The sequence below is a fragment of the Amphiprion ocellaris genome, chromosome 7, assembly GCF_022539595.1.
Source record: "Amphiprion ocellaris isolate individual 3 ecotype Okinawa chromosome 7, ASM2253959v1, whole genome shotgun sequence".
NCBI lineage: Eukaryota > Metazoa > Chordata > Actinopteri > Pomacentridae > Amphiprion > Amphiprion ocellaris.
Genome location: NC_072772.1, coordinates 9,513,077 through 9,535,126, shown reverse-complemented (window position 1 = coordinate 9,535,126; position 22,050 = coordinate 9,513,077). Strand labels below are relative to the sequence as shown.

Here is a 22,050-nt window from a genome sequence, read left to right as displayed (position 1 = left end):
AGGTAACAAGAAAAGCACTCAGAGATCGCAGTACTCTGCCAAGGCTGCTCAGTCGCTCTAAGATGTCTGACGGATAATTCCACAGCGGTGGATGTGTAGTAGGATCGCAATCATGTGATCGCCAGCAGGCAGCTGACATAGCATTCAGTGGTTGTCATAGTTACATTGATGCTGTGACGCTATCTTGCAATGATACAGAAATCTTGAACAAATCCGTGGATACAGACTATAAGCCTCATCACTGCTAAAATCTAATCAAGTGATCCTTGAAAATTTCATACACATCCGTTATTCCGTTTTTGAGTAATGGTTGCGCACACAAGGACAGACAGACAAACGTACGCCGATTGTCACATAACTGCACTGCGTTCCTTGGCAGAGTAATAAGAGAACATCAACACTGGGGAGGTTGGTGAAGCCTGTAAGTATAGTTAAAAAAAATACTGCTCCGGAACCAGACATATCTGCAGAAGGCCAAAACACAAAGAGCAGATACAGAATTAGTGACTTGAAATAGTGATACACAAATGTATAGAGTCAGATAGAGAAGAGAAGAGAAGAGCTAAGAAGAGAAGAGAAGAGAAGAGAAGAGAAGAGAAGAGAAGAGAAGAGAAGAGAAGAGAAGAGAAGAGAAGAGAAGAGAAGAGAAGAGAAGAGAAGAGAAGAGAAGAGAAGAGAAGAGAAGAGAAGAGAAGAGAAGAGAAGAGAAGAGAAGAGAAGGCTGTCAGTTCATCATGTGAAATCCAACAGCAGCCGAGGCCTATAGAGGCATACATTACGGCCTCCTGAGCCAGGCCTAACTATAAACTTTAGCAAAAAATATAGCCTACTCTTAATAGTAGAGACTATATTTTCCTCCTGAACCCAAACTGTGGACTGATTCCACAGCAGAGGAGCCTGATAGCTGAAAAATCTGCTTCCTATTTAATTTCTAGAAACTCTAGAACCACAAGTAAGCCTGCACTCTGAGAGCAAAGTGCTCTTTTGGGACAGTATGGTACAATGAGGTCTTTAAGATATGATGGAGCTGGTCATTAAGGGCAAGGATTTTAAATTGTATTCTGGATTTTTTCAGACACTGTTCTGCACACTCCAAGTTGTGATTGCAGTAGGACAATGTTTGTTTATCTAGGTCATTTTATCATGCCAAATAAACCAATAAAACGGATAATAATTATGATAGTGAGAGCAGTAAAGTAGAGTTGGACTAGAAAGACAGAAGAGGAGAAGAGGGCTATAGCAGAATATACTACAGGGAGCCATTACAATTAAATGGCAAGCCGGAAATAGTAGAAGAGAGGAGACTTGGCATGGCCTCACCTCTTGACCTTCTCACCCATGTGGATTGCAATTATACAAATACTCCTAAAAGTAGAAACACACGCACATAATGCTGATGAAACCGAATTTTGCTGCAGCAAATGGCAAAAATTTGTCATCATATGTGTAAAATCAAATCTGCCCCGTCACATCGTCATGCTCCGTTGAAAGACTCAGAATTGTCCGAGTGCTTGTCCCAATTGTGTGTATTTATATATACCAATTTACAGTTCTGCTTTGTGCGCATGTGTGCACTAGTAATTGTATTTGGGGACATGGGGGAGGCAGTGGAGGGAGGGGGAGGTTGTGGCAGACAGTTTGTGCTTCTCTGAGTGGCTCTGGCATCATCAACATAATGAGCGGGCTGAAATCTGTGGAGGGTGAAAAAGCAATTTACTCTCCCACAGCTGAGGGGGATTCGCCACCACCATTAATTATCTTTGTGCATGTGTGTCTGTTTGTGTGCATTTCCTGTATATGCAGGCATGCACGTATGCACATTCAGCAACATATGTGTGCGTTTTACATGTATATGTAAGTTTGAGTGGCGTTTCCGTCCCAGAGCACACGCGTGTCAGTGTATGTTTAGAAGTGTGTCCATATTGTGGTTGCCTGAAGGTGACTTGCAGCATCAATTTCCTCCTTCACAGACACACTCATTGTTGAAGAATCTGAAAAGAGTCACGCCGTATTGTCACACATCCATCCCTCCAAGGGTAGATGCCGCTTTGTACATTTACGTCCACAGACATCATCACCGTTACTGTCTCAAAGTGATGGATGGATGAAGGAGATGGTGAGAGTCTATGATAGACTTTGGCAGACAGAGTAAGAAAATAGGAAGAAAGAATGGATAGAGCGAGAGAGGAAGAAAGGGTAGAGTGGAGAGAGGAGGGGCCTGCTGGTCCTCTTGGATGTGAGTGACATTATTATGGCATAGGTGTCCGTCACGCACCAGCAACACACTCACACAGACACACACACACACACCATCCCCCGGGTGCTGGTTTCAGTGGCCAGGGCTCGGGTTTGTTGCTTGCAGAGCGACAGAATAACACTTTATCACCGGGAGAGAAAGGGAAGAAAGAAAGAGGATGCTTGTGGAGGATGACAGTTTGACTCCTCTGCTTGTTATTTTCACTCTTGAGTACACACAGTTCAAACACACGCAAAAACAAATCAGTCCACACATACACACGGTAAATGCTCAATACGATACAATACTGCGCAGCTGATTAGTATGCCACTATTCCGGTCTTAAACTCATTTAAAGTAAGATTGATGCTTGACTTGTCAAGAGAGACATAGTGTTACATTTCAAATGTGGTTATAAATGTCATTATATGCCAGAGGATCAAAATGGAAGATGGAAGACACAGTCCTCCATCAGCGGTGCAATTTTATTCAGGGACCATAAGAGTGAAAATCTGCCACAGCAGTTTCCTCTACATCATATGAAACTGTAGCAATAAAGGAAATGCAGTAAAAACATATTTAACAATGTTCCAACACAGTTCGTTTCATACGAGTTCAATCTCAGCGCTGTGCGATAGTTTTCTTTTAGTTTTTTTCTCGATTATACATCGCAGATTATTCTTTTTTGTCTCAGTAAAGACCATATGTTGATTTGAATAATCAAATCTGTTGTTAGAGAAGCTGCAAATGCTTGTGTGCATCATTGAGGTGTTAATGGCCAACCAGACACAGACACACAGCACGAATGTGTTCACACCAACATCCTGTTTGCAAAGGAAAGAAAGGCAGCATTGTTCTGTATTTTTCATCCCACAAATCCTTTGACTCTCAGTCATAAACCAGTTCATTCCTTCTTATTCCTTAAACATAAATCTTATTAAACAGGTCCCAAATACAGTATATAATGTGTAAGTAAATAGTTCATTTGTTGGGGACTTATTTCTTTTTTTTTTATTTAGTTGTTAAGCATTTACAATAGCTGTGTGGCGTATGTAGGATTGAAGCAACGTAACCAGAGCAACAGTGCAGTTCACTGATCTTAATAGTTTTTGGACAACAGTGAAGAATAAGCTACTTTTTCACACTGACAGTAGCAGATAGTACGATTGATTTATTATTTGTTTGGATTTTTTTGTGGGATTGCTCGACAGTAGGAATGTAGAATGTAAAAAATGTTATCCTCTAGAGTGATAAACTCAAAATCAGTTCAACAAAAGAATGTGCAAACAGCTGGAATATACACAGTGCGAGCTACAGTGACAGTTGTGGTGAAATTGGCTGAATTATGCTTCACAGAGTGACTTGAATGCAAATTGTTGCTACTGGGGTTCAGTCAAACTGAACAAAAAAGTGAAGTACTTTACTGTGTGCCTTGTGTGTGAGAGGCCATTCCAATCCAAGCTGTTTTTCTAATCTACATCTGTCAAATATTTAGGAAATGTAGAAGTGATATGGCTGTCCTACTCTCTTGTCTCTTGCTTGAACCGCAAAAACCTACGATCGACAGGAAAATCTGACCTCGTAGTAGCAAAATGATGCCCATTCCTTGCTAACTAAACTTTGCTTCCTCCTGTTACCCTCCTTCATCGCAGAGGTCCAAAATAGCCGTTTACGAGAAGATGTGGTCTTACATGAAGTCTGCTGAGCCGACTGTCTTCACCAAAACCACAGCAGAAGGAGTGGCAAGGGTCCGAAAGTCCAAGGGGAAGTACGCCTTCCTCCTGGAGTCCACCATGAATGAATACACGGAGCAGCGGAAGCCTTGTGATACCATGAAAGTCGGGGGCAACCTGGACTCCAAAGGATATGGCATTGCTACACCGAAAGGCTCACAGTTAAGGTGGGTGGAATAGTGTAACAATAGGAAACAGTAACAAGGCTGATACTGTACTATTGCTGCGATATTCCACCTACCCTGCTGTGCCTTTTATATCACTTTTAGATGAAGCTGTCACTGCTGTCAGGAGAAAATTTCTAAACCACAAAAATCTAGGAACTGACTCTCAATTGACCATTTTTGGATTGTTTTTCACAAGTATTAGAATCAAAATTAGCTGTGTAGATGATTGAATCTCTCTTTAGTTATTTAATATGTAAACTACAAAAGCAAAGAAGCAGTTGTATGTTTTCGCCCAGCAGCAGTGACATAAATATGTGTTTGAATGTGTTTCATCATCCATAGTTTCTTGATTTCTTTCCCTTTTTCTGGCTCTCTTTTTTGTATTGTATGTAATTCCGTCTGGCTGTCATTGCTGTACGTTTCCTCACTCTTTTCTGCCACCTCTCTGTTCATTTAGAGCATGTTGCCTCTAGTTGTTGTTGTCTCGTCTCACTGTCATCCATAAGTTCCTTTATGCTCGTACGTATTCTTCCTTTCTTTATTGTTGTTACTTCAATCACTCTTTTTCTCCACAGGGCCACCCTCCAGGTAACTCTGTCCATTTGTCTGCTGTCTCATCTCTATGTTCCCTCATGATGATGATGATGATAATGATGATGATGATGATTACAGGAGAGATTTATTAAATGAATATGACCATAAGGAGGGGCAGAACCTCAGACTGCTGCCGCTACGTCCAGAGCCACAGGGGGGAATTTACAGATGAGCAGGAAACAAAAAGTGAGAAAAAAGGGAGCAGAGGGGCCTGGCCAATGGGGGGAATAGAAAGTAACCATAATATAGGATCCCACATAAAAATGCCATGTCACAAATGAAAAGAAAAACAGCATTTCAGATGTTGAACCAGTTAAATTGGTAGGAAATTGAACAATGGCAAATTTAAACCCAAATGACAGAATAATCTGTATCATATTTTAAGGATGCATGACACTATGCTGAATAAAGAGAACAGAGGATGGAGAAAATGAATGAGAAAGTGACTGAATATATGCCCTAAAGTTGGCCATTTTGCTTTTTTTTTTTCTCTCAACAGACACTTGTTTCTCTGCTTTGTTAACTTCAGCTTACAGTCACAGTCCCGATAGGTTTCATTGAGGTATGCTAGCAAGGCTAATAATTCATTTCTCAGGTGACTGTGACAGCAGCATGGAAACTTTGTCTTCACAATGTGACAAGTGCCTACTGAGGGAAAATAATTGACTAAATTCAGCGAAGCCGGTCCACTCGCTCGCTCTTCTCTCCTTCCGTCTCTCTGTCAGCATTTCAGATTTGCCGTGTGAAAGGCAAAACACAAACAACACAGCAGCCTCGCATCCTGTCCTGTAACTTTCCCCTTTGTGTGGTGCAAAGTTCCTCAAGACCCCCATCACCCTTTAGTTTACCTGCTGTTATTTACAAGAGAAAAGGTTTTTCCGTTTATGAGAGAAAAGTGACAGACAGCAGGTGGATAGGATCCTTTTAAAGCCCACCCTCAACATATTCTCGGACTATCCACGGTTGTCTCTGGCTTCTCTCAATCGGCGGAAACACTGAGTTTCAGATGCACACGCGTGGCTGCGAGCGTGCACGTCAGGTGAGCCTGCCTCTCCTCCTGGTGCACTAATCACAGCGTTAACTCGACTTGGTGATGTTGATGAGTAGCATGAATACACTGATGATTAAAATGATTAATAGTTTTGTATGTTTCCTGAAGTATAGCTACTTTTGATATGACTGTTGATATGTGACTGTTATTCTCATGATTCTCAGATATGTTTGAACTGTTTTCATCCATTTACCTCTTCTGTTGATGAGAATGGTCATGGCCTGTAGATGAGATCACCCCAGAGAACACTGTCTCTCTCTGGATCGCTTGATTATCATTAACGCTACTATAATGATGTTAAACATCTGAACCCCAAACAGCCGTTGGGCGTCTTTTGCTCTGGTTACATTTTTGCTCACTGTGGGCTTGTTTTTCACTGCAATGTAATTTCCTGCACCTCTATGAAAACAGCAAAACCGAGGCGATCAGTCAAAGTGCCATAAATCATTTTAAAAAAAGAGAACGTAAAAGTTGAACTTATTTGATTATTTATTCTTACATAATTTTAAAAAACTGGATTCACTATGTACAACATTTTTCCAAATTCCCACAAGTGTAGTCCACATACGATAGATATTTAACTATTTACATTTTTTCCCCCTTATTTGTCTCCTCTTTGCTCTGTGCAAACACAGCCTGCAGTTCACCCAAAAACTCCTTAAATTTTTGTCACATGATCGTTGAGTCACTTAATGCTTTACTGTTGTGCTGAGGATAGCAGAATTTATTTTTTTTTTTTCAGAATCTGGTTACAGCAAGGGTTAATTTATGGCATACATATAGGATGAATTGATTTTGATAAACAATCATTATTAAGCCTAGATTTGGTTCAAACTTTCAATGGAACAACATGTCAGAGATGAGTGGCTGAAAGACTGTCACAAAGTTTAAACTGTTAGAATTCCTTCTGTTTTTACAGTTTCGAAAACATGCCTTTCAAACCTGGCAGCAGGTTTTGGGTTCCTGTGGGTTAAACAGTGAACAGAAAGTACTGTCTTTCTAAAGAAAAAAAATAGCATTTGTTGATTCTGTTTTTTCACTTTCCTGCTGTCTTGAAATGACAGCCTCTCAGTCACCAGGCAGTTCTTACCTGCAGTTTACCATCAGTCTCAGAGATGAGATGTGACTTCCAGATAGGCAGGTGCACAGACACAAGGGGCGGACTAACTAACAAGTAGGCAGCAACCGCAGTGACCTTTTTGTAGAGATTAGCCCGGCTGATTACAGCACCTCACAAACAAAAGCACGGTCAGCAGAGGATGGTAGCGGGACAAAAAAAAGGAAGTCTTTTATGGACAGCTGTTGAAAAAACTGAGAGAGAGGACAAGACTAATGTCAGAAGGGCATGCAGGGAATAAACTGGCAGAATCAGCTCCTCCTTTTTTTTTTTGGACACTCTTCTGGATAACAACATTGAGAGTACAGACCATGTACAGCTCTAAAAACATGAAAAAAACCTACTCATTTGCATTGCAAGTGGATTGCAAATACTGGCAAGTTGAATTTAATAACATACAAAATGATTAAAACCATGCCAGATATACAGAGCTTAGCTGAATACATTTGCACACACTGCATGAATGCCGAGTATTTAGTCCTGCGTCCCTGAATTTTGTTTGGAGGTCAGACCCTTCAACAGCGTAAGCAGCAGGACTGTAGGAAACTGGAGGCACACAAACACACAAACACACGCTTGTACAGACTAGTAGGAAGGCAGGGGAGCAGCAGGAGGGGACAAGAGCACCATCAGCCGGCTACTCAAACCCAGTTAACACACTTTATACCAGCAATCTGACGCTCACCGTGGAGCATCGTCTGTTAGTGCAGGAGAGACACACAGAAAAGAAACAGGACTACGTTGAAAAGAGGAAATATTAAGCCAATTTTTTCAACATAGGAAGAATGTCAAAGAGAAACATTAAGAGACAGCGTTGCCTGGGGTGCATCTGTCCCCTCTCACCCACCTTTGTGCCTTCAACCTCCTCCCACCCTCCTGATTTCTCCTCCCTCTCCTCACCCTTCTCCCCCTGGCTGTGGTCCCCCCGTCCATCTTGTCTGTTTGTCCCTCCATCCTCTGCTCTGACCAAACTATCTTATCTGTTCCTCCTTTTTGTTTTTTGTTTTTTTTGTTTTATTTAAAGAAACGCGGTCAACCTGGCCGTGCTAAAACTCAACGAGCAGGGCCTGTTGGACAAATTGAAAAACAAGTGGTGGTATGACAAAGGAGAATGTGGCAGCGGGGGAGGGGATTCCAAGGTTAGCCCTCTCTGTCTGCCCCCCCCACCACTAGGCGACGGGGGCCGTCCACCGGCCCAGCAGCTCGCGACGGCCCCCGTCCTGGGAGTGTAACGCATGCATCTGCCCCGGCCAGGGAGGGCAAAAGCGACACCCTGAGATCTACTTGAAAAATAGGCCCAGTGTTGCATCTGTTGTCAGCAGTGTGTGCCTTTTCATACAAAAGGTTCAGACACGGTAACAAAGGTTCTCTGGAGCTTGAGACACATAAAAAGATAATTACTTTCTGCAAAAGAAAACCCTCCAAAATAATGACTTTTTTTTTTTTTGAAAGAATCAATTGGCTGTAACTCATAGTGACCCAGAACCAAACTGCTTGAAAAGATCAATATATCATATAATTTTATAATAAATTAAAAATGTGTTCGTTTTCATTGCAATGCAGGAAACTATGTCAGGATAAATCAAGCACATCTCATAATAATAGCAATTTCAAATGTGCTTGGCACCCATCTGGTAATGCCCCTGTGAAAGGACAAAGGTAATGGGAAGAGGTTTGAGTGATGGATAGCAGGAAAAAGAAAGAGAACAATTACTGTCAAGACAGGAATATTTGCCCCCTGGTGGCAGCTCTGGGAGAGACAGAGAAGAGCCTTTACTCAGGGTCAAATAGCAGCGATGACTCCAAACTGAACTTTAGCTCTCCTTCGACTGCCCAAGTACATATCAGATGAGAGGTTCTTAAAAACAGACCCAAGTGAAATTGTAGCTCTCACATTGTTCAAGGCTCAGGTTGACTTGAGGCAGATGGGAGGTTGAATAATTGATAAATGCAGAATACAATTACAGGATAAAGTTTCCTACATCTCCTTTTCTTCTGTCTGATTTCAACGGTTCATCTGGATTTAGTTTTGGTCCAGTTTTCCTCCCTGTGTTAAAGAATCAAGCCTTTTTGCCTTGAATGTTTCTACTTTATCTGCTTTATATTTGAGCAAAGTTGTAATTTGAGTTCTTTACTCCTTTGAGTATTCATCAATGGAGAAGCAGTCCATCAAGCTAGTTTTAAAATTTGAAGAAGATTAGACTCTGTAGCCATGAGGCTGTATTTAGGCAAAGTGGTGCTTTGAGCTCAGGCAGGCAAACATGCTGCTGTTTGCCAGGTAATTATTGTTAATTATTACAGCACATTTGCGTGCTAACATTTTCTGATTAGCGCTTAACATAGAGTACATCTGAGGCTAATGAAAGCTTCATCAGTTTAAAAGGTATTTAGTCATAAACCAAAGCACTGGATTTCGGTCCCTAGAGCCCCGTTGTTAGCGACGCTACAGTATACAGCAGAAGTGAATACACCCCTGTGCAGTGTCATTTAAATTTAAAATGATTCAAATTTTTAACACCTGTCTTTAATTGTATTCATTTCTAAATTGAACAGTAGGGTATTTGCTCTTATTTAGATTCAAAACTAGCAGTTTGGATTCATTATATTAAAAATACAGGCTTCACAGTAGGAACTCAATGCATCAAAATGCAGTACGCCTAATGAAAGACTATCATTCTCAACATGGAACATACCAGTGTTGCACAAAATTCAGCAGGGATGTGTTGCTATTCTTTAGAGACTTTTTTCCAACTGTTCTTCCCTGAAGGGATTGTGATGCTCTGAATTTCTCTTTAAAATGCCCCAAAGGTGTTCTGTTGGACTAAAATCATACAACTTACTTGGCCAGGTCACAGTTTTTACTTTTTTACTTTTTCTTTGGAATTTTTGTTTTTGGTAGTGAACTTTTGATTGTTATAATGCTGGAATATTCCTTTTCTGCCCAGCTTTTGCAGACTGGAAGTCATCTTGTCAGCTGGAATTTTGGAATATCCACTGGCATTCATGGTAAAATCACCCCAACACCTTTTGCGCTCATGCAGCCCCATATCATCATATTCCCACCTTTGTGCTTCAGTGTTGCGGCTATGCAGTCACTGTGGTAGTCCACAGAAACAGCACGTAGATCCAAAAACCTAGTAAGTTCTGGTGTTCATGTTAAAAATTGTGCTCACGTAGTTTAGCTAGCCGAAAATCAGCATTGTACCTAATTCAGTTGCAAAACTCACAAGTTTTTTCACTTCATTGTCAGAGACCATAGATGTATTCATGTTTGGGCCTGTATTTTCAATTAAATCTTTCTGAAGGATTTGTTTCTGATTAACCATAACAGGGAATAATCTACTGTTTAAATGATGATGCAATTACTGAGCAGTGAGGCAATTGTAAATCTTAAAAATCTTCTTGAATCTTTCGATCTTAAAAGGGAATGCACTTACTTTTGTTGTAAACTCTACAAAAATAGCAACACAATGAAATAATTGAACAATTTGAGGTCATTAGAATTTAGATGTTTCATTCAAAATTAGAATTCTAATCAATTTTATGATGGTGCTAGAAGTAATACCAGGGAACCAAAGTAATTTGAATTATTCAAGTAAGACCCACGCCTATGTAAATCTTTCTGCAAACCCATCCAAATGACAGGATAAGTGAAAATTTTTGACCGGCTGGTGGTTTTAGATGAAAAGTCAAAGGCTTACCAAAATTAAAGGGATTTACCCTCTGGTAACCATGATGTTCTGCACATGGTTTTATTAATATTCTTGCAAAACATATTACAGTCTAAACCAAACCAGTCAACCAACCAAATGAGTGACCTTAAAGTTGCCTTGCGATGAAGATAGTTATTCAAGGGAAAGTTTCAAGGGAATCAAAGCAATCAGAATGCAAAGAAAGAGTGTTCTCTCTGGCCTCCAAAGTCTATAGAGTTTATGAAATCCTCAGCTTCACACTGAGATCTGTCACGCTGTAGCTCACTCTCCCAGTTGTAGCACAGAGCTAGCCCGATGCCAATAGTCCTGGCTTGACAGTATTTTCCTCTGGTCCCTAGTATGATCAGCTGGGGCAGTATGGGTGTGTTACCTAAAGTGACAAAGGTGGGTCCCACTCATATGTCTGTAGCTCGCCGTAGCTCCTCGCTCCCCCCAGCCCCTCCTCAACGAGCATACACACATGTACTCAGTGGGATCCACGCTAGGTCACTTGATATGAGCAAAAGTTTCTCTGTGACTAAGCTATGCAATGCAAATGTGAAATACCCTAATAACATAAAATAACATGACCTATGATGTTATTTATGTTATTTTTACACGCGAAGAACCCCGGTAAACCTTGCAGTTTTGAAACTGAGCGAAGCAGGCGTCTTAGACAAACTGAAAAACAAATGGTGGTATGACAAGGGAGAGTGTGGACCCAAGGACTCTGGAAGTAAGGTCAGTCTCACGCTGCTGTGGCCCGCAGAACGCTAGCCTGAAATTCTCATCCTGAATACGCTCCAGATTACTGCAACTACTGTCTTAGCACTAGCAATTTACACACTGCTTCAATTAGCCTGTCTTGAACCTGCTCCACTTTAGATTTAATGGTGCATTTAGTGATTTCCTACAATATTTTATCAATTATTTCTATTTTGTTGGAAGAACACATTTTTCTATTTAAAAAAATAGAATAAATGGAAATTCCTGTTCAGTTTCTGTAGCAATCTGTGGCAATCCCATCTTCATTGCAGTTAGTATTGCAAATATGTGAATTTTATCATCAATCAATTTTCACTTTCATGTGTTTGTTTCAGTCCCATATGCTAGCCAATGTTTGGTAGGCCAAAACGTGTCCACCAGATGAGAATAGTATTGTTTGTTAAATATTATCAATAGCAATTTGTTGCAATTACTACCTTGCTTCTATTTTTGAGATTTAATCAGGACAAGGCTACCTTTTTATTTCTATAACTCTGAGTATTTTTGGTAATGCTTTATTTCGCTTGTCCAGAATTCTCTAATTTCCTTGTACATTTCCTGGAAATGACTCTATCAGGGACCAGTTATACACTCAGTTAACTATTGAGGCTAATGTGCTGTAAAATGATTACTCCACAGTGATTAGCATTTTTGGTTGAACATTCAAAAATGTTGAATTTGTCGAGAAAAGAGCATAAAATTCAACTAAAAGTAACAAAAATAGTGTTTACAAGATATGAATAACGAATTAATTATGACTTCTACTTTACACAGTTCATTCTCATTGAAACCAACAGCTGCTTTTAAGCATTGCTAAAATAATTATATCAGAGCTTTGCCTCTATTTTTTTATATATAATTGGAACCTGATTACTGTTATTTTCAGGATATTTTCTACAAAACAATAAGGAAAAGACAGACACTTGACATAAAGCATTACTATATTAGCATTACTACTGAAGTGTTACAGCTGAGTTATACTGCATATCTCCCAAGTTAAAAACATTCAGCATAATCTTTTTTAATAGATCTATAGAAGAAGTTGTTTGGCAGGAATATTTTTTTAGGAATAAAACATGGGAGTTGCTCTAAATTTTAGGGTACAGGCTACTGGAGACTTTACATTTGATTAAAAAGTAAACAAAATGTCATCACTGCTCAGATTAAAACCTGCTCTGCAGATTATAAATTATTTAAACTTTTGCTGCATATATTTGTATCTGTAACACTTGTAGAGATTTAGACTGTTCTGTAGTTGTACTGATTGTTAAAGATGTGTAGTATATGTGTGTAGTAACTGTTGTGGTAGTTGTGATAACTGTAGTTAGTTTATAGAAGTTTTAGTAGCTTGTAGAAGTAGAATGCAATGATGTGATAACTGATAATATTACCATAGTTTCTGTAGCATAGAATAGTCAATTGTAACCATATAAACAGAATTTGTTTCTTGATCTTTCACTGTCAATCTCCATTTCTCTGTCTCTAACTCGTTGTTCCCTGTTATCTCTGCTTTTCCCCCACTTTTCTCCCATACTCTGACCATTCTCCTTTTCTATGTCCACCTCTCTAAATCTCATATCCCACTTGCCTCTACCTTCATCACGTTTTCTTCTTCATGCACCCACTCAAACTCTCCTCGTCATCATCTTACTCCACTTCTTCGCTAACCTCCCCATTTAACTTCTAATCTTCTTTCTCTAAAATGTCTTTTCGTACTATGTCCGCCTCTTCTACAACATCCATCCTCTCGCTTTGCCACCACTTGGCCTCTCCTCCCATCTCCCTCCCACCCCTCTCCCTCAGGACAAGTCGTCCCAGGCTCTGAGCCTGTCCAACGTGGCCGGGGTCTTCTACATCCTTGTGGGCGGCCTGGGCCTGGCCATGCTGGTGGCCCTGGTTGAGTTCTGCTACAAGTCACGGGCCGAAGCCAAGCGCATGAAGGTGGACCTTAGCCCCCCCCACTGCCCCAGCCCCTCCCCCAGCACCCAGAATCTAGCCACTTATAGGGAGGGGTACAACGTGTACGGCTCCGAGGGGGTCAAGATATAGGGGTAGGATTTAGAGGCTCCCATATAGGTGGGGTAATGGTGGTGTTGATCATGGTGATGGTGCTGTAGATCTTGTATTGCTGCGGCTGTCGCAGCAGCCCCACGCAACCGTGTTGTTCTAAATGTGGTGATGAGGATGTGGTCAAGCATTGTGGAACCAATGTACCTGTTTTATGTTCTGTGAAAGCTATTTTTTGACTCTTTTGTTTATTTATTGGCCTAATGTTTTTTCGTAGATTGTTTGGGTTTTAAATTTGGTTTGCGTTTTGTTATGGTTACGTCACCCCGGGCTAGATTGGGGTTAGAACTACAGATTTGGTTCCATCGTCTTTGGCTGCAGATGATGATGATGATGATGATGATGATGATGATGATGATGATGATGATGATGATGATGATGATGATGATGATGATGATGATGATGATGACAGTGATGGTGATGCTCTTGGCTAATGACTTGACTAGGCACCTGCATTGTAATTTTAGCTAACTGTGCACAACATATCAATGAAGCAGGGATGCACAACTCCAACACTGCATCAAATACATTTTTATTTTCTTAAATAATAATAAAAAACATATATATATTTACATATATTTACATATATTTATATATTTGCAGTATCAGTCATCGGTTTCATAGTTGGACCTAAAAATTATCGGAAAACAGCACACATTTCTTTCTCATCTGACCAATAGTGCAAAACCCCAATTAATTTATGATCTCTTTAGTAAAACAAGAGCAGCAAATTTTCACAGAAGAAGCAGAATCTAAGTAAATGATTTAATCAGGTAAACTACGATCAAAATAGTCGCGGTTTATTTTCTTGTCAACCAAATAATGGATCCTTTCACAAATTGTTCACAAGCATTAGTTTAAATGCTGTACATATACTATATGCCAACGACATTATAATGGAAAAGTGCATACATCAGTTCTTACAATAACAAACATACATTATAAAAGTTTATTAATGCTCACACCTTAAACTATTTTTCACAGTCTGGTATTTTAATGTTTTCCTAGTTAAGCTGATATAAGGTTGTAGGGTTAGTCTATTTTGGTATTTCACTATCCTGAGAGCAAAAGTTTGTTAGTGTGGTGCTCCTCATTAAAATCTGCTTCTAGCTACAAATTAATTAGCTACTGTGTGGACACCAATTATCATGGATTTGGGTCTGGCTATAACATTTTTACCCATAATATGACAGATATCTGAGGAGTAAAGAAAAAAAACATTATTAAGATATTTTTGTGTCAGGTGAATGTCCAGACTTTTCACCACAATTTCTTATAACTAGACTTCTCAGTTATCCCTCTGGACTGCAATGTCAGAAAAACATATGGGTGAAGTAGTTTGTGAAACAGGCACGAACACACAGAGTTTGCTGCTTCTAGGTGCCTGTTAAGGCCAGTTCACACTGAGCCAATTTAAACTAATTTAGGGTGAGTTTGGTTTTCTGACAGCTTGAGCAAAGTTTCTGCTGCACAGCATTCCCCTTGAAATAGTGATTTAATCTCATCCATTCATTCATTCATTCTTAATCAGCAAAGTACGAATTCTTAAGGGAACAAATGAAAAAGCAAGGTGAATTCTTACCCAGCAGCTGTTTTTAATTACTTTTTATTTTTGCCTGTAGATATTAGTCAACTTAAATATTTGCTGACCAATGTGCAGTGCAGTTAGTCTGTTGGAATTATTTTTGAAGCCATTAACTTCTGAGGTTCTCGTGTTAGTCTGTTGACTGTGTAAATCAAAGGGTAGTGCTTGTGTTTAAATTTCCTTTATTGCGGTCTTAGATCTGCATTTACACAGTGTTTTATTTTCATGTGTTTTCAATACTAGAGGTATTTACTAGATACACATGAATTTAATTTACCAACACCCAAGCAGGGTATAAAAATAATCAGTTTATTATCCCAGTACCATGTCTTTATCATGTCATCCATAAACTGGAGTTGTGTGTCCCTGCTGCAGATGCTCCAAACAGGCACTTTGACGTATTTCAGCCCTGACAACTTCTAAACAGCCCAGTTACTCACTTAGTGGAAATGCAGAGGAATAATTGATGAAGCAAACACTTCATATAGAACAGCTACTTAGTGATGTTGTTGCGAGAACATGACTCATGTTTATTGATGTAAAAGTGCAATTAAGTGAAGTGAAAGGAAACACTAACCTTCATTTTATTGGTCTGCTCAGCCAACCTCAGAGGCATACGTCATATCCGATGATCACCTTGAGATAACTGGCAGGATCAATACACAGGATGCAAGAATAAAGACAGCTAAATGCAGGACACTAAATATTGGCTATTACCATATAATTTCAAGTTTAAAGGAGTTATAAAGCCAAAGATAAACAGTTTTAAGAGTAGAGCGTTTTGGACCACACTCAAAAGCAGTAACTCTGATGTTAACAGCTTTTCTCTTCATGATTCTAGTCTACTATCCATCATCCAAAGGAATTTCAAATTGCAATAGTACCATCTAAAACATCTAAAAAATAATAGGTTCCTTGACTATATTATGTCTCCTCTTTAGTTTTTAAGTCAGCATGACAGCACCCATTAAACGAGAAAGGTGGAAACTTTTGTCTCTCTCTCTCTGGCAGCTCATTACCACACACTTTTGACTCTTTGTAAATACAAAAATGTACTGCATAGTATTATTTTCAGCCTCTGTCTTCCAATTTTTGTATCCAAGCAGTGATATTTTAAGCAGTTTCCCAATCACAGCACAGACGACACCCACTGAACTCATTAATGTTCCCATGTATCTACATCAATCTAAAGTTGAAGCTTTTTGGCTGTCAGAGATGTGAGGGTTTCCACATCTCTGTTTCAGCACAAACATCACAGAGTAGCCTGTCTGTGTGAAGTGTCGCCCGACTCTGAGCAGTATAGTCAGTCACTCCCTCTCTATAAATCTGAAACCTTGAAAGAAAAATCACTCCTCCACGTTTTCCTTTTGTCTTTCCAAAGTCCTCACCTTCCTAATCCTATCCTTTCAAATCCACACCTGAATCTTCCAGATTACCAAAACCCAGAACCCAAAAATGCATGGTCACCTCTGAAATGCAGATGTCTACAACCCAAAACCTCTTGTCTACTATGTACATGTTTGTTGACTGTTGCCTGCTTTGCCTTTGGTACAAGTATTGAATGTTATTGTAGCATTTGCACAGTGTGGTAGACCTTTCAGCAAAACAATGTGAACGTGTAGTTTAGGGTGCATTCACACCTTGTCTGTTTTAAGTGACTCAAGTGAAGCCTGGAGCGTTTCTGTCATTCAGAGTTGCGCGTACAAAAATACATAGGCTATGAACAACAATGTGAATTTGGTGTAGAAAAACAAAAACTAAAGGTTCCCTGTGGAGTTTTTGATCATTAGTGGCAATATTGATCAATGTTTTTAAAAGTGGGACCTGATTTTGTGTGTATTTTGCACAAAAAAGCATGCTGACCCACACAGGTATGCTGATGGTGCAGCAATTCACATCCTTCACGTCTTTTGATGCAACAACAAAGGCAGGGAAGATGAAGACTGCAATAAATTCTGTTCACACTCAGTACCACACTAAAATCACTGAGGTGTCCCTTAAGAGGATCAGAATAGAGAATACTAATGTCACAGTGTTTACACTGGTTTTGTTGTTATATGTTGTAGGAAAGTCTGTATGTCCAACAAACAACAGACTAGAATACCTTAAATGATTTTTTGCAAATCTAGCATTCGAATTTCATGAAAATAAAGCAGTTTTTTCTACCCAGAGAATTACAAAGTAGGCTTTTCTAAAAGAAAACTTGTTAAACTCGGTCATGTAAACAGTTTTGATCATTACTTTACAATCACTGTGCAGATTACAGGAGATTATGTACTCTGAGTACACCCACAAAACACACAATGTTCCCACCAAGATCAGTCCGGTATAAACCAACTTCATCATCCTGTATTACAGTTTGCAAGCTAAAAAAAGGTGTTAGACCTCAAGCATATAGATTTTTTTTTATCAAAAATACTGAATGTAAAAATAACTTTTATTTGATCACAAAAAAATTCCACAGGTCGCCTTTAAAATTTTACAACTTGGCATTTTGCAATAAGCAAGCTATTGAACTGCAGTCCATGTGTTTTTTTGTGTGATAAATTAGTTTTACAGGCTCACCTGACAATATTTGTTGCCATTGATCAATCTCCTGATGACCTTTCTGAGTAATTAATAAACATTTTTTATATATAATGTTAAAGAATCTAAAAAAATAAACCCGATTTCAGTTTCCAAACACCCAACACAGAGTCTACAGATTGCTCACTCTGTCAGATGAACAGTCTGAAACCCAAAGACAGTATTTAATAATAGTAATATCATATATCTATTACTGAGAAATTAAGTAAATCCTCAATTTGAGAAGCTGGAAATGGCAAATTCCCCCCCCCCCCCCAAAAAAAAAAAATTTGCCTTTTTTTTTTCATGGAAATTCCTTAAAAGAATAGTCAGTCATCAGTGATAATGATACCTTAATAATCAACTAATTGATGATTTGATTGCTTCAGAACTAGTTTGCTTACACACTAACATGAAGCTTAAAACAGCCATAAAAAGCACAAAAAGCTAAACTTTCTCAGTATTGTTCTACTGTTTGTGTGATTGCGCCCTTTGATGTGTTTATTTGTCAGTGTACCTGTGTGTAGTGTGTGTCCAGGCACATGCATGCGTCAGTGTTTTTTTATGCATGTGTTTGTATAGAAGCGTCTGTCTCAATGCGAGTAGTTGCATTTGTTGCGCAGTTTTGCCACCTATGAGATGATTCTATTTTTCAACCTCCACTCTGCTGTCTCCACCCTCTCCTCCTGTCCGTCTGTCCTCCTGCAGCTGTCTTTCTCTGAAGCCATGCGGAACAAGGCCCGTCTGTCCATCACAGGAAGTGTGGGGGAGAATGGCCGCGTCCTGACGCCAGACTGCCCCAAAGCCGTGCATGCTGGCCACGCCTCCCTCCAACACCCCGGCCTTGCAGTGGTCTCTTCTGGACTGCCCTGAAAACCAAAAACACCTGCCGTGCCTTAAACGACACACAAACATACAGACGTTGACAAGGAAACACACACACACAGACATATAATCAAAAAAACATACCATATTCACACGCATACACACACACACACAAATGCAATTATAGATTACAGAAACTTCAATACAAATACAATACAGAGACACATTTTTACACACTTGAACACACAAACACACACTCTGCATCATCATTTCACTCTCCTGCTGCCACTGACCTATTTTACAAGAGAATAATGAAGTCCAGCTGTGGAGTGTAGAAAAAGAACAACGGACAACTATGACGTCACACTTGCCTGCAGCATTCATTTTTTTAATTCTTTTTGGGAGGACGCCATCGTGATATCGTCGAACCAGTGAGGAAGCCAGCACAGATTTACACAAAGTGAACTATGAGCTGTGAAGAAAAACCACAAAACTGATCATGATGATGATAGTGATAAAGATGATGATTATATCTGATAGATTAAAAAAAAGAAAAAAGAGACAACCAAACAACTCTGTTCCTGCTTTGTCTTCATTGGACAACGTTGGCCAATAAGCCACACCTCCTTGACAACGCCTTACTGAGACTACAAACATTGTTTTCATCATTATCATCATCATCATGGTCACCATCATCATAACTTGCCTGCAAAGACTGAGTGCCAGGTATTATAACTCTTAGAAGACCAGAAAACTGTAAGCTTGAACGTTTGGACTGTGCAAACCCGCTACTTTGCCATGGACTGTTCAAACGGAATGAAAAATGCTTTCTTACTACGCATCTAGAATGATTTTCTCGCCCCAAACCAGCGAGCTAATCAGCCAATGTAGAACAGAAGTAACCTCGAAACACGCGTGGCTGGCCTCAGCCACAGAATACACAGGGGTTTGTAAAAGAAAAACATAGTAATTAATGAAATCCTTCATCATCAGCATCATCATAACAGTAGAAATGCTAAATAGCAAAGTGATGGTTACCTTTTTGCGGAGCGGCAAAGGTGAGGTTTAAGCTGTATATTCAGTGATGAAAAGAAGAAAAAAATAAATAAAACACATGGACAGATCTCAAATGGCTCCCTAACAAAGTGCTTCTCAACCTGAACACTGGGACCTCAGAGAAACATAAGTGATGGAGGAAATGGGAGGAAATACAGCATTTTAAATGTGGGATGAAACGTTTAACTTTGGGAAAAAACATTCAGCATCCAGGTCCTCTTGAATAATTAATATAAATAGCCTTGGAACTGAAAAGGCAAATCAAAGTTCACCTTTCCTTGCAGGTCTGCCCACAGTGGGATGCCATGAGTAGCAAATTTATTTGTTTCACTGGCTGCGATAAGACTGAGAACCACTGGTCTATGATGACATGTGCGCTTCATTTAACTTGAACTATAAAGGCCTACTGGTATATTTTCCAATTTTGCTCTAAGTATAGGCTTTAATGGGCGGTTTGGTTGTCATTTGAGATCCTCAGTCTTTTTTCCAGCGGCTGGGGGAAGGTATCATTTCAGAAAGCTTGCTTTTTAAAACTGTTGTAAATAACTGCGTAGCAAAACAGAACTCACCTGTCTTTTTTAATCATCTTAGATAACAATTCATTGCAATAATGAATATAAAAGAAAATGCCACTACTTGTAATTAAAATTAAATCTTTTTTATAAATCTACATATTATATATAATACAAATAAAATATATATCTATACATCTATAGAGAGCTATAGAAGACATTGATCACTGATTGTCAGAGGCCATGGCATAAATTCTGTTATATGGCTGTTTTTTGATAACTTGAGACTATTATTATGCCACAGTCTTTAGTGTGTCCTACTCAACACTGAATGTCCATCTGGCACTCACACGGACACACACAGAAAAACACACGCACATACGTTGTTGCATACACAGGGTCGGCTCAGAGCGATCACTCCAGCACCATTAGTTATTCACTGCTTTTTCATCGTCTGATAGTGTTTTTTAATACCGAAATCTTCTTCTCATGGGGCTGCAGAGGCCCCTGAAACAGCGCCAGTATTTATGACCCACACGATGGCAAACACATTGCGGTAGGCCTCCAGAGAGGATGAGCCAGTGTGAAGGCAGTACTGTCGGGGGAAACGATGCTGTCTGACATTTCAGGAGTGTAGCGTTTGTGTTGCATTTCTGTCGCCTCAGTGCATTTTGTTACTTGTCTTCTCACCAGACGTGAGTCAGCTAGAGATTGAAATCCAACACGACTTTCCAAACTGAACAGGGTTTGCACCTCAATCAATCCTACTAATATTTCTGTTTATCTGTTCTACACTATATCCTGTTTTGGCACATCTGCTTAACTGCCGCCCCTGGGGATCAGAAAATACGCATCCGTAATATCTGAAGAACTATTAGGAGAAAGAAGAGAATATATTTTTTATGGATTTAGATGAGTGTAGTTGTTTTGTTATAATACAACTTGAGCATGGTGGCAATAATTGCATAGGGATTGTGTCATAACACAGTCTGATACTGTATGTGAGAATGAAATATTTCTGTGTTCTTGGCCTTCATCTCCCCTCCTGTTGTACGACAGAAATCTCTGTACATAGTGCTTCTCAACAGTGACAAATGACTTTATTTTCTGCCCTAATACACTGCAAAATAACAGAATCGAGAATTTGACACACCAGTTGACAAACACAGTTTCTTCTAGGTTTTTGTTCTCAATATTGCATAGCTTTTGGATTGTAGCCTTCTTTATTAAACTCATACTCGTACCTCATCATATATTTGTTGTGCATCAAATATATTGAAACACGAGAGATAAAGGCAGAAATAGAAAACCATGTCTTAAATCAATGAATACTTCAAACAGCTGATTTCAAACAAACAAGGTAGACAATTTCCAAGCTCTTCCTCTCAGCCCAGGGGATCAGCACGGCAGTGGTGGGTGCTACCGAGTACTATTGAAAGAGTCGGTCTCTGCAGCTGATGTATTCGCAAAGAGACAGTTATCACTGATTTAGCTCTCACCAGACCAGACACACCAGGCAGTTAAACTGTACATGACACTGTTTGTTTTATTTTTACCACCTCCAGCACATACAATTTCAGGCATAGACAGCAAAAAGCTGACTGCTGGGCTGTCAACACTCTGGCTTTAACACTCTGTTTCTTTCTTCCTTTATTTCTTTCTTTCCATTTGGTTTCTTTTTTCTAATAAAACATCAATGCTAAATCTGCGCTCTCTCACTGTGGTTATTTATCCACTGATCTCATTCCAATATCGTGTCTTACAACCAGGCTGCGGGCCGCATTTACAGCCAAATTACTGAAGTGATGTTATTTACTATGTTTAAATGAAGACTTCTCTTGTTTAATTTATTTTAACAATGCAGGGGCATAGGGATCTTAATGTAGGCTGTCACAACCCATACCGTATGGGCACATACATCGCAAGCAGTGGATCCAGGCCATGTTCTGTGTGTTATTTTCAGCCCCAGTTTTGTGACTGTCGTCATTGTACATCAAATAAATGCTAAAAATGCCCAAAATAAATCTTAAAATGAAATAGTGAGCTGTACTACAAATTCTGTATGCACACATTCAGGTAAATACAA

At 39.5% G+C, this 22,050-nt stretch overlaps 1 protein-coding gene across 6 annotated transcripts in view; it reads left to right on the top strand.

Annotated features, from left to right (window-relative positions):
- gria4a (glutamate receptor, ionotropic, AMPA 4a) overlaps window positions 1–21,668 on the top strand; it is a 108,293-nt gene extending 86,625 nt beyond the window's left edge. Inside the window, exons 15-18 of one of the 6 annotated variants that reach the window (XM_023276417.3) lie at window positions 3,888–4,135; window positions 7,922–8,036; window positions 13,158–13,295; window positions 18,280–21,668. In XM_023276417.3, coding sequence (XP_023132185.1) covers window positions 3,888–4,135; window positions 7,922–8,036; window positions 13,158–13,295; window positions 18,280–18,444 — 666 coding nt within the window. In that variant the 3' untranslated portion in view covers window positions 18,445–21,668. Of the gene's footprint in view, window positions 1–3,887; window positions 4,136–7,921; window positions 11,331–13,157; window positions 13,406–18,279 lie in introns of those variants that run through there. The other 5 variants (XM_023276418.3, XM_023276420.3, XM_023276421.3 and 2 more) reach the window with 5 other exon arrangements.
- Window positions 21,669–22,050: the final 382 nt, after the last annotated feature.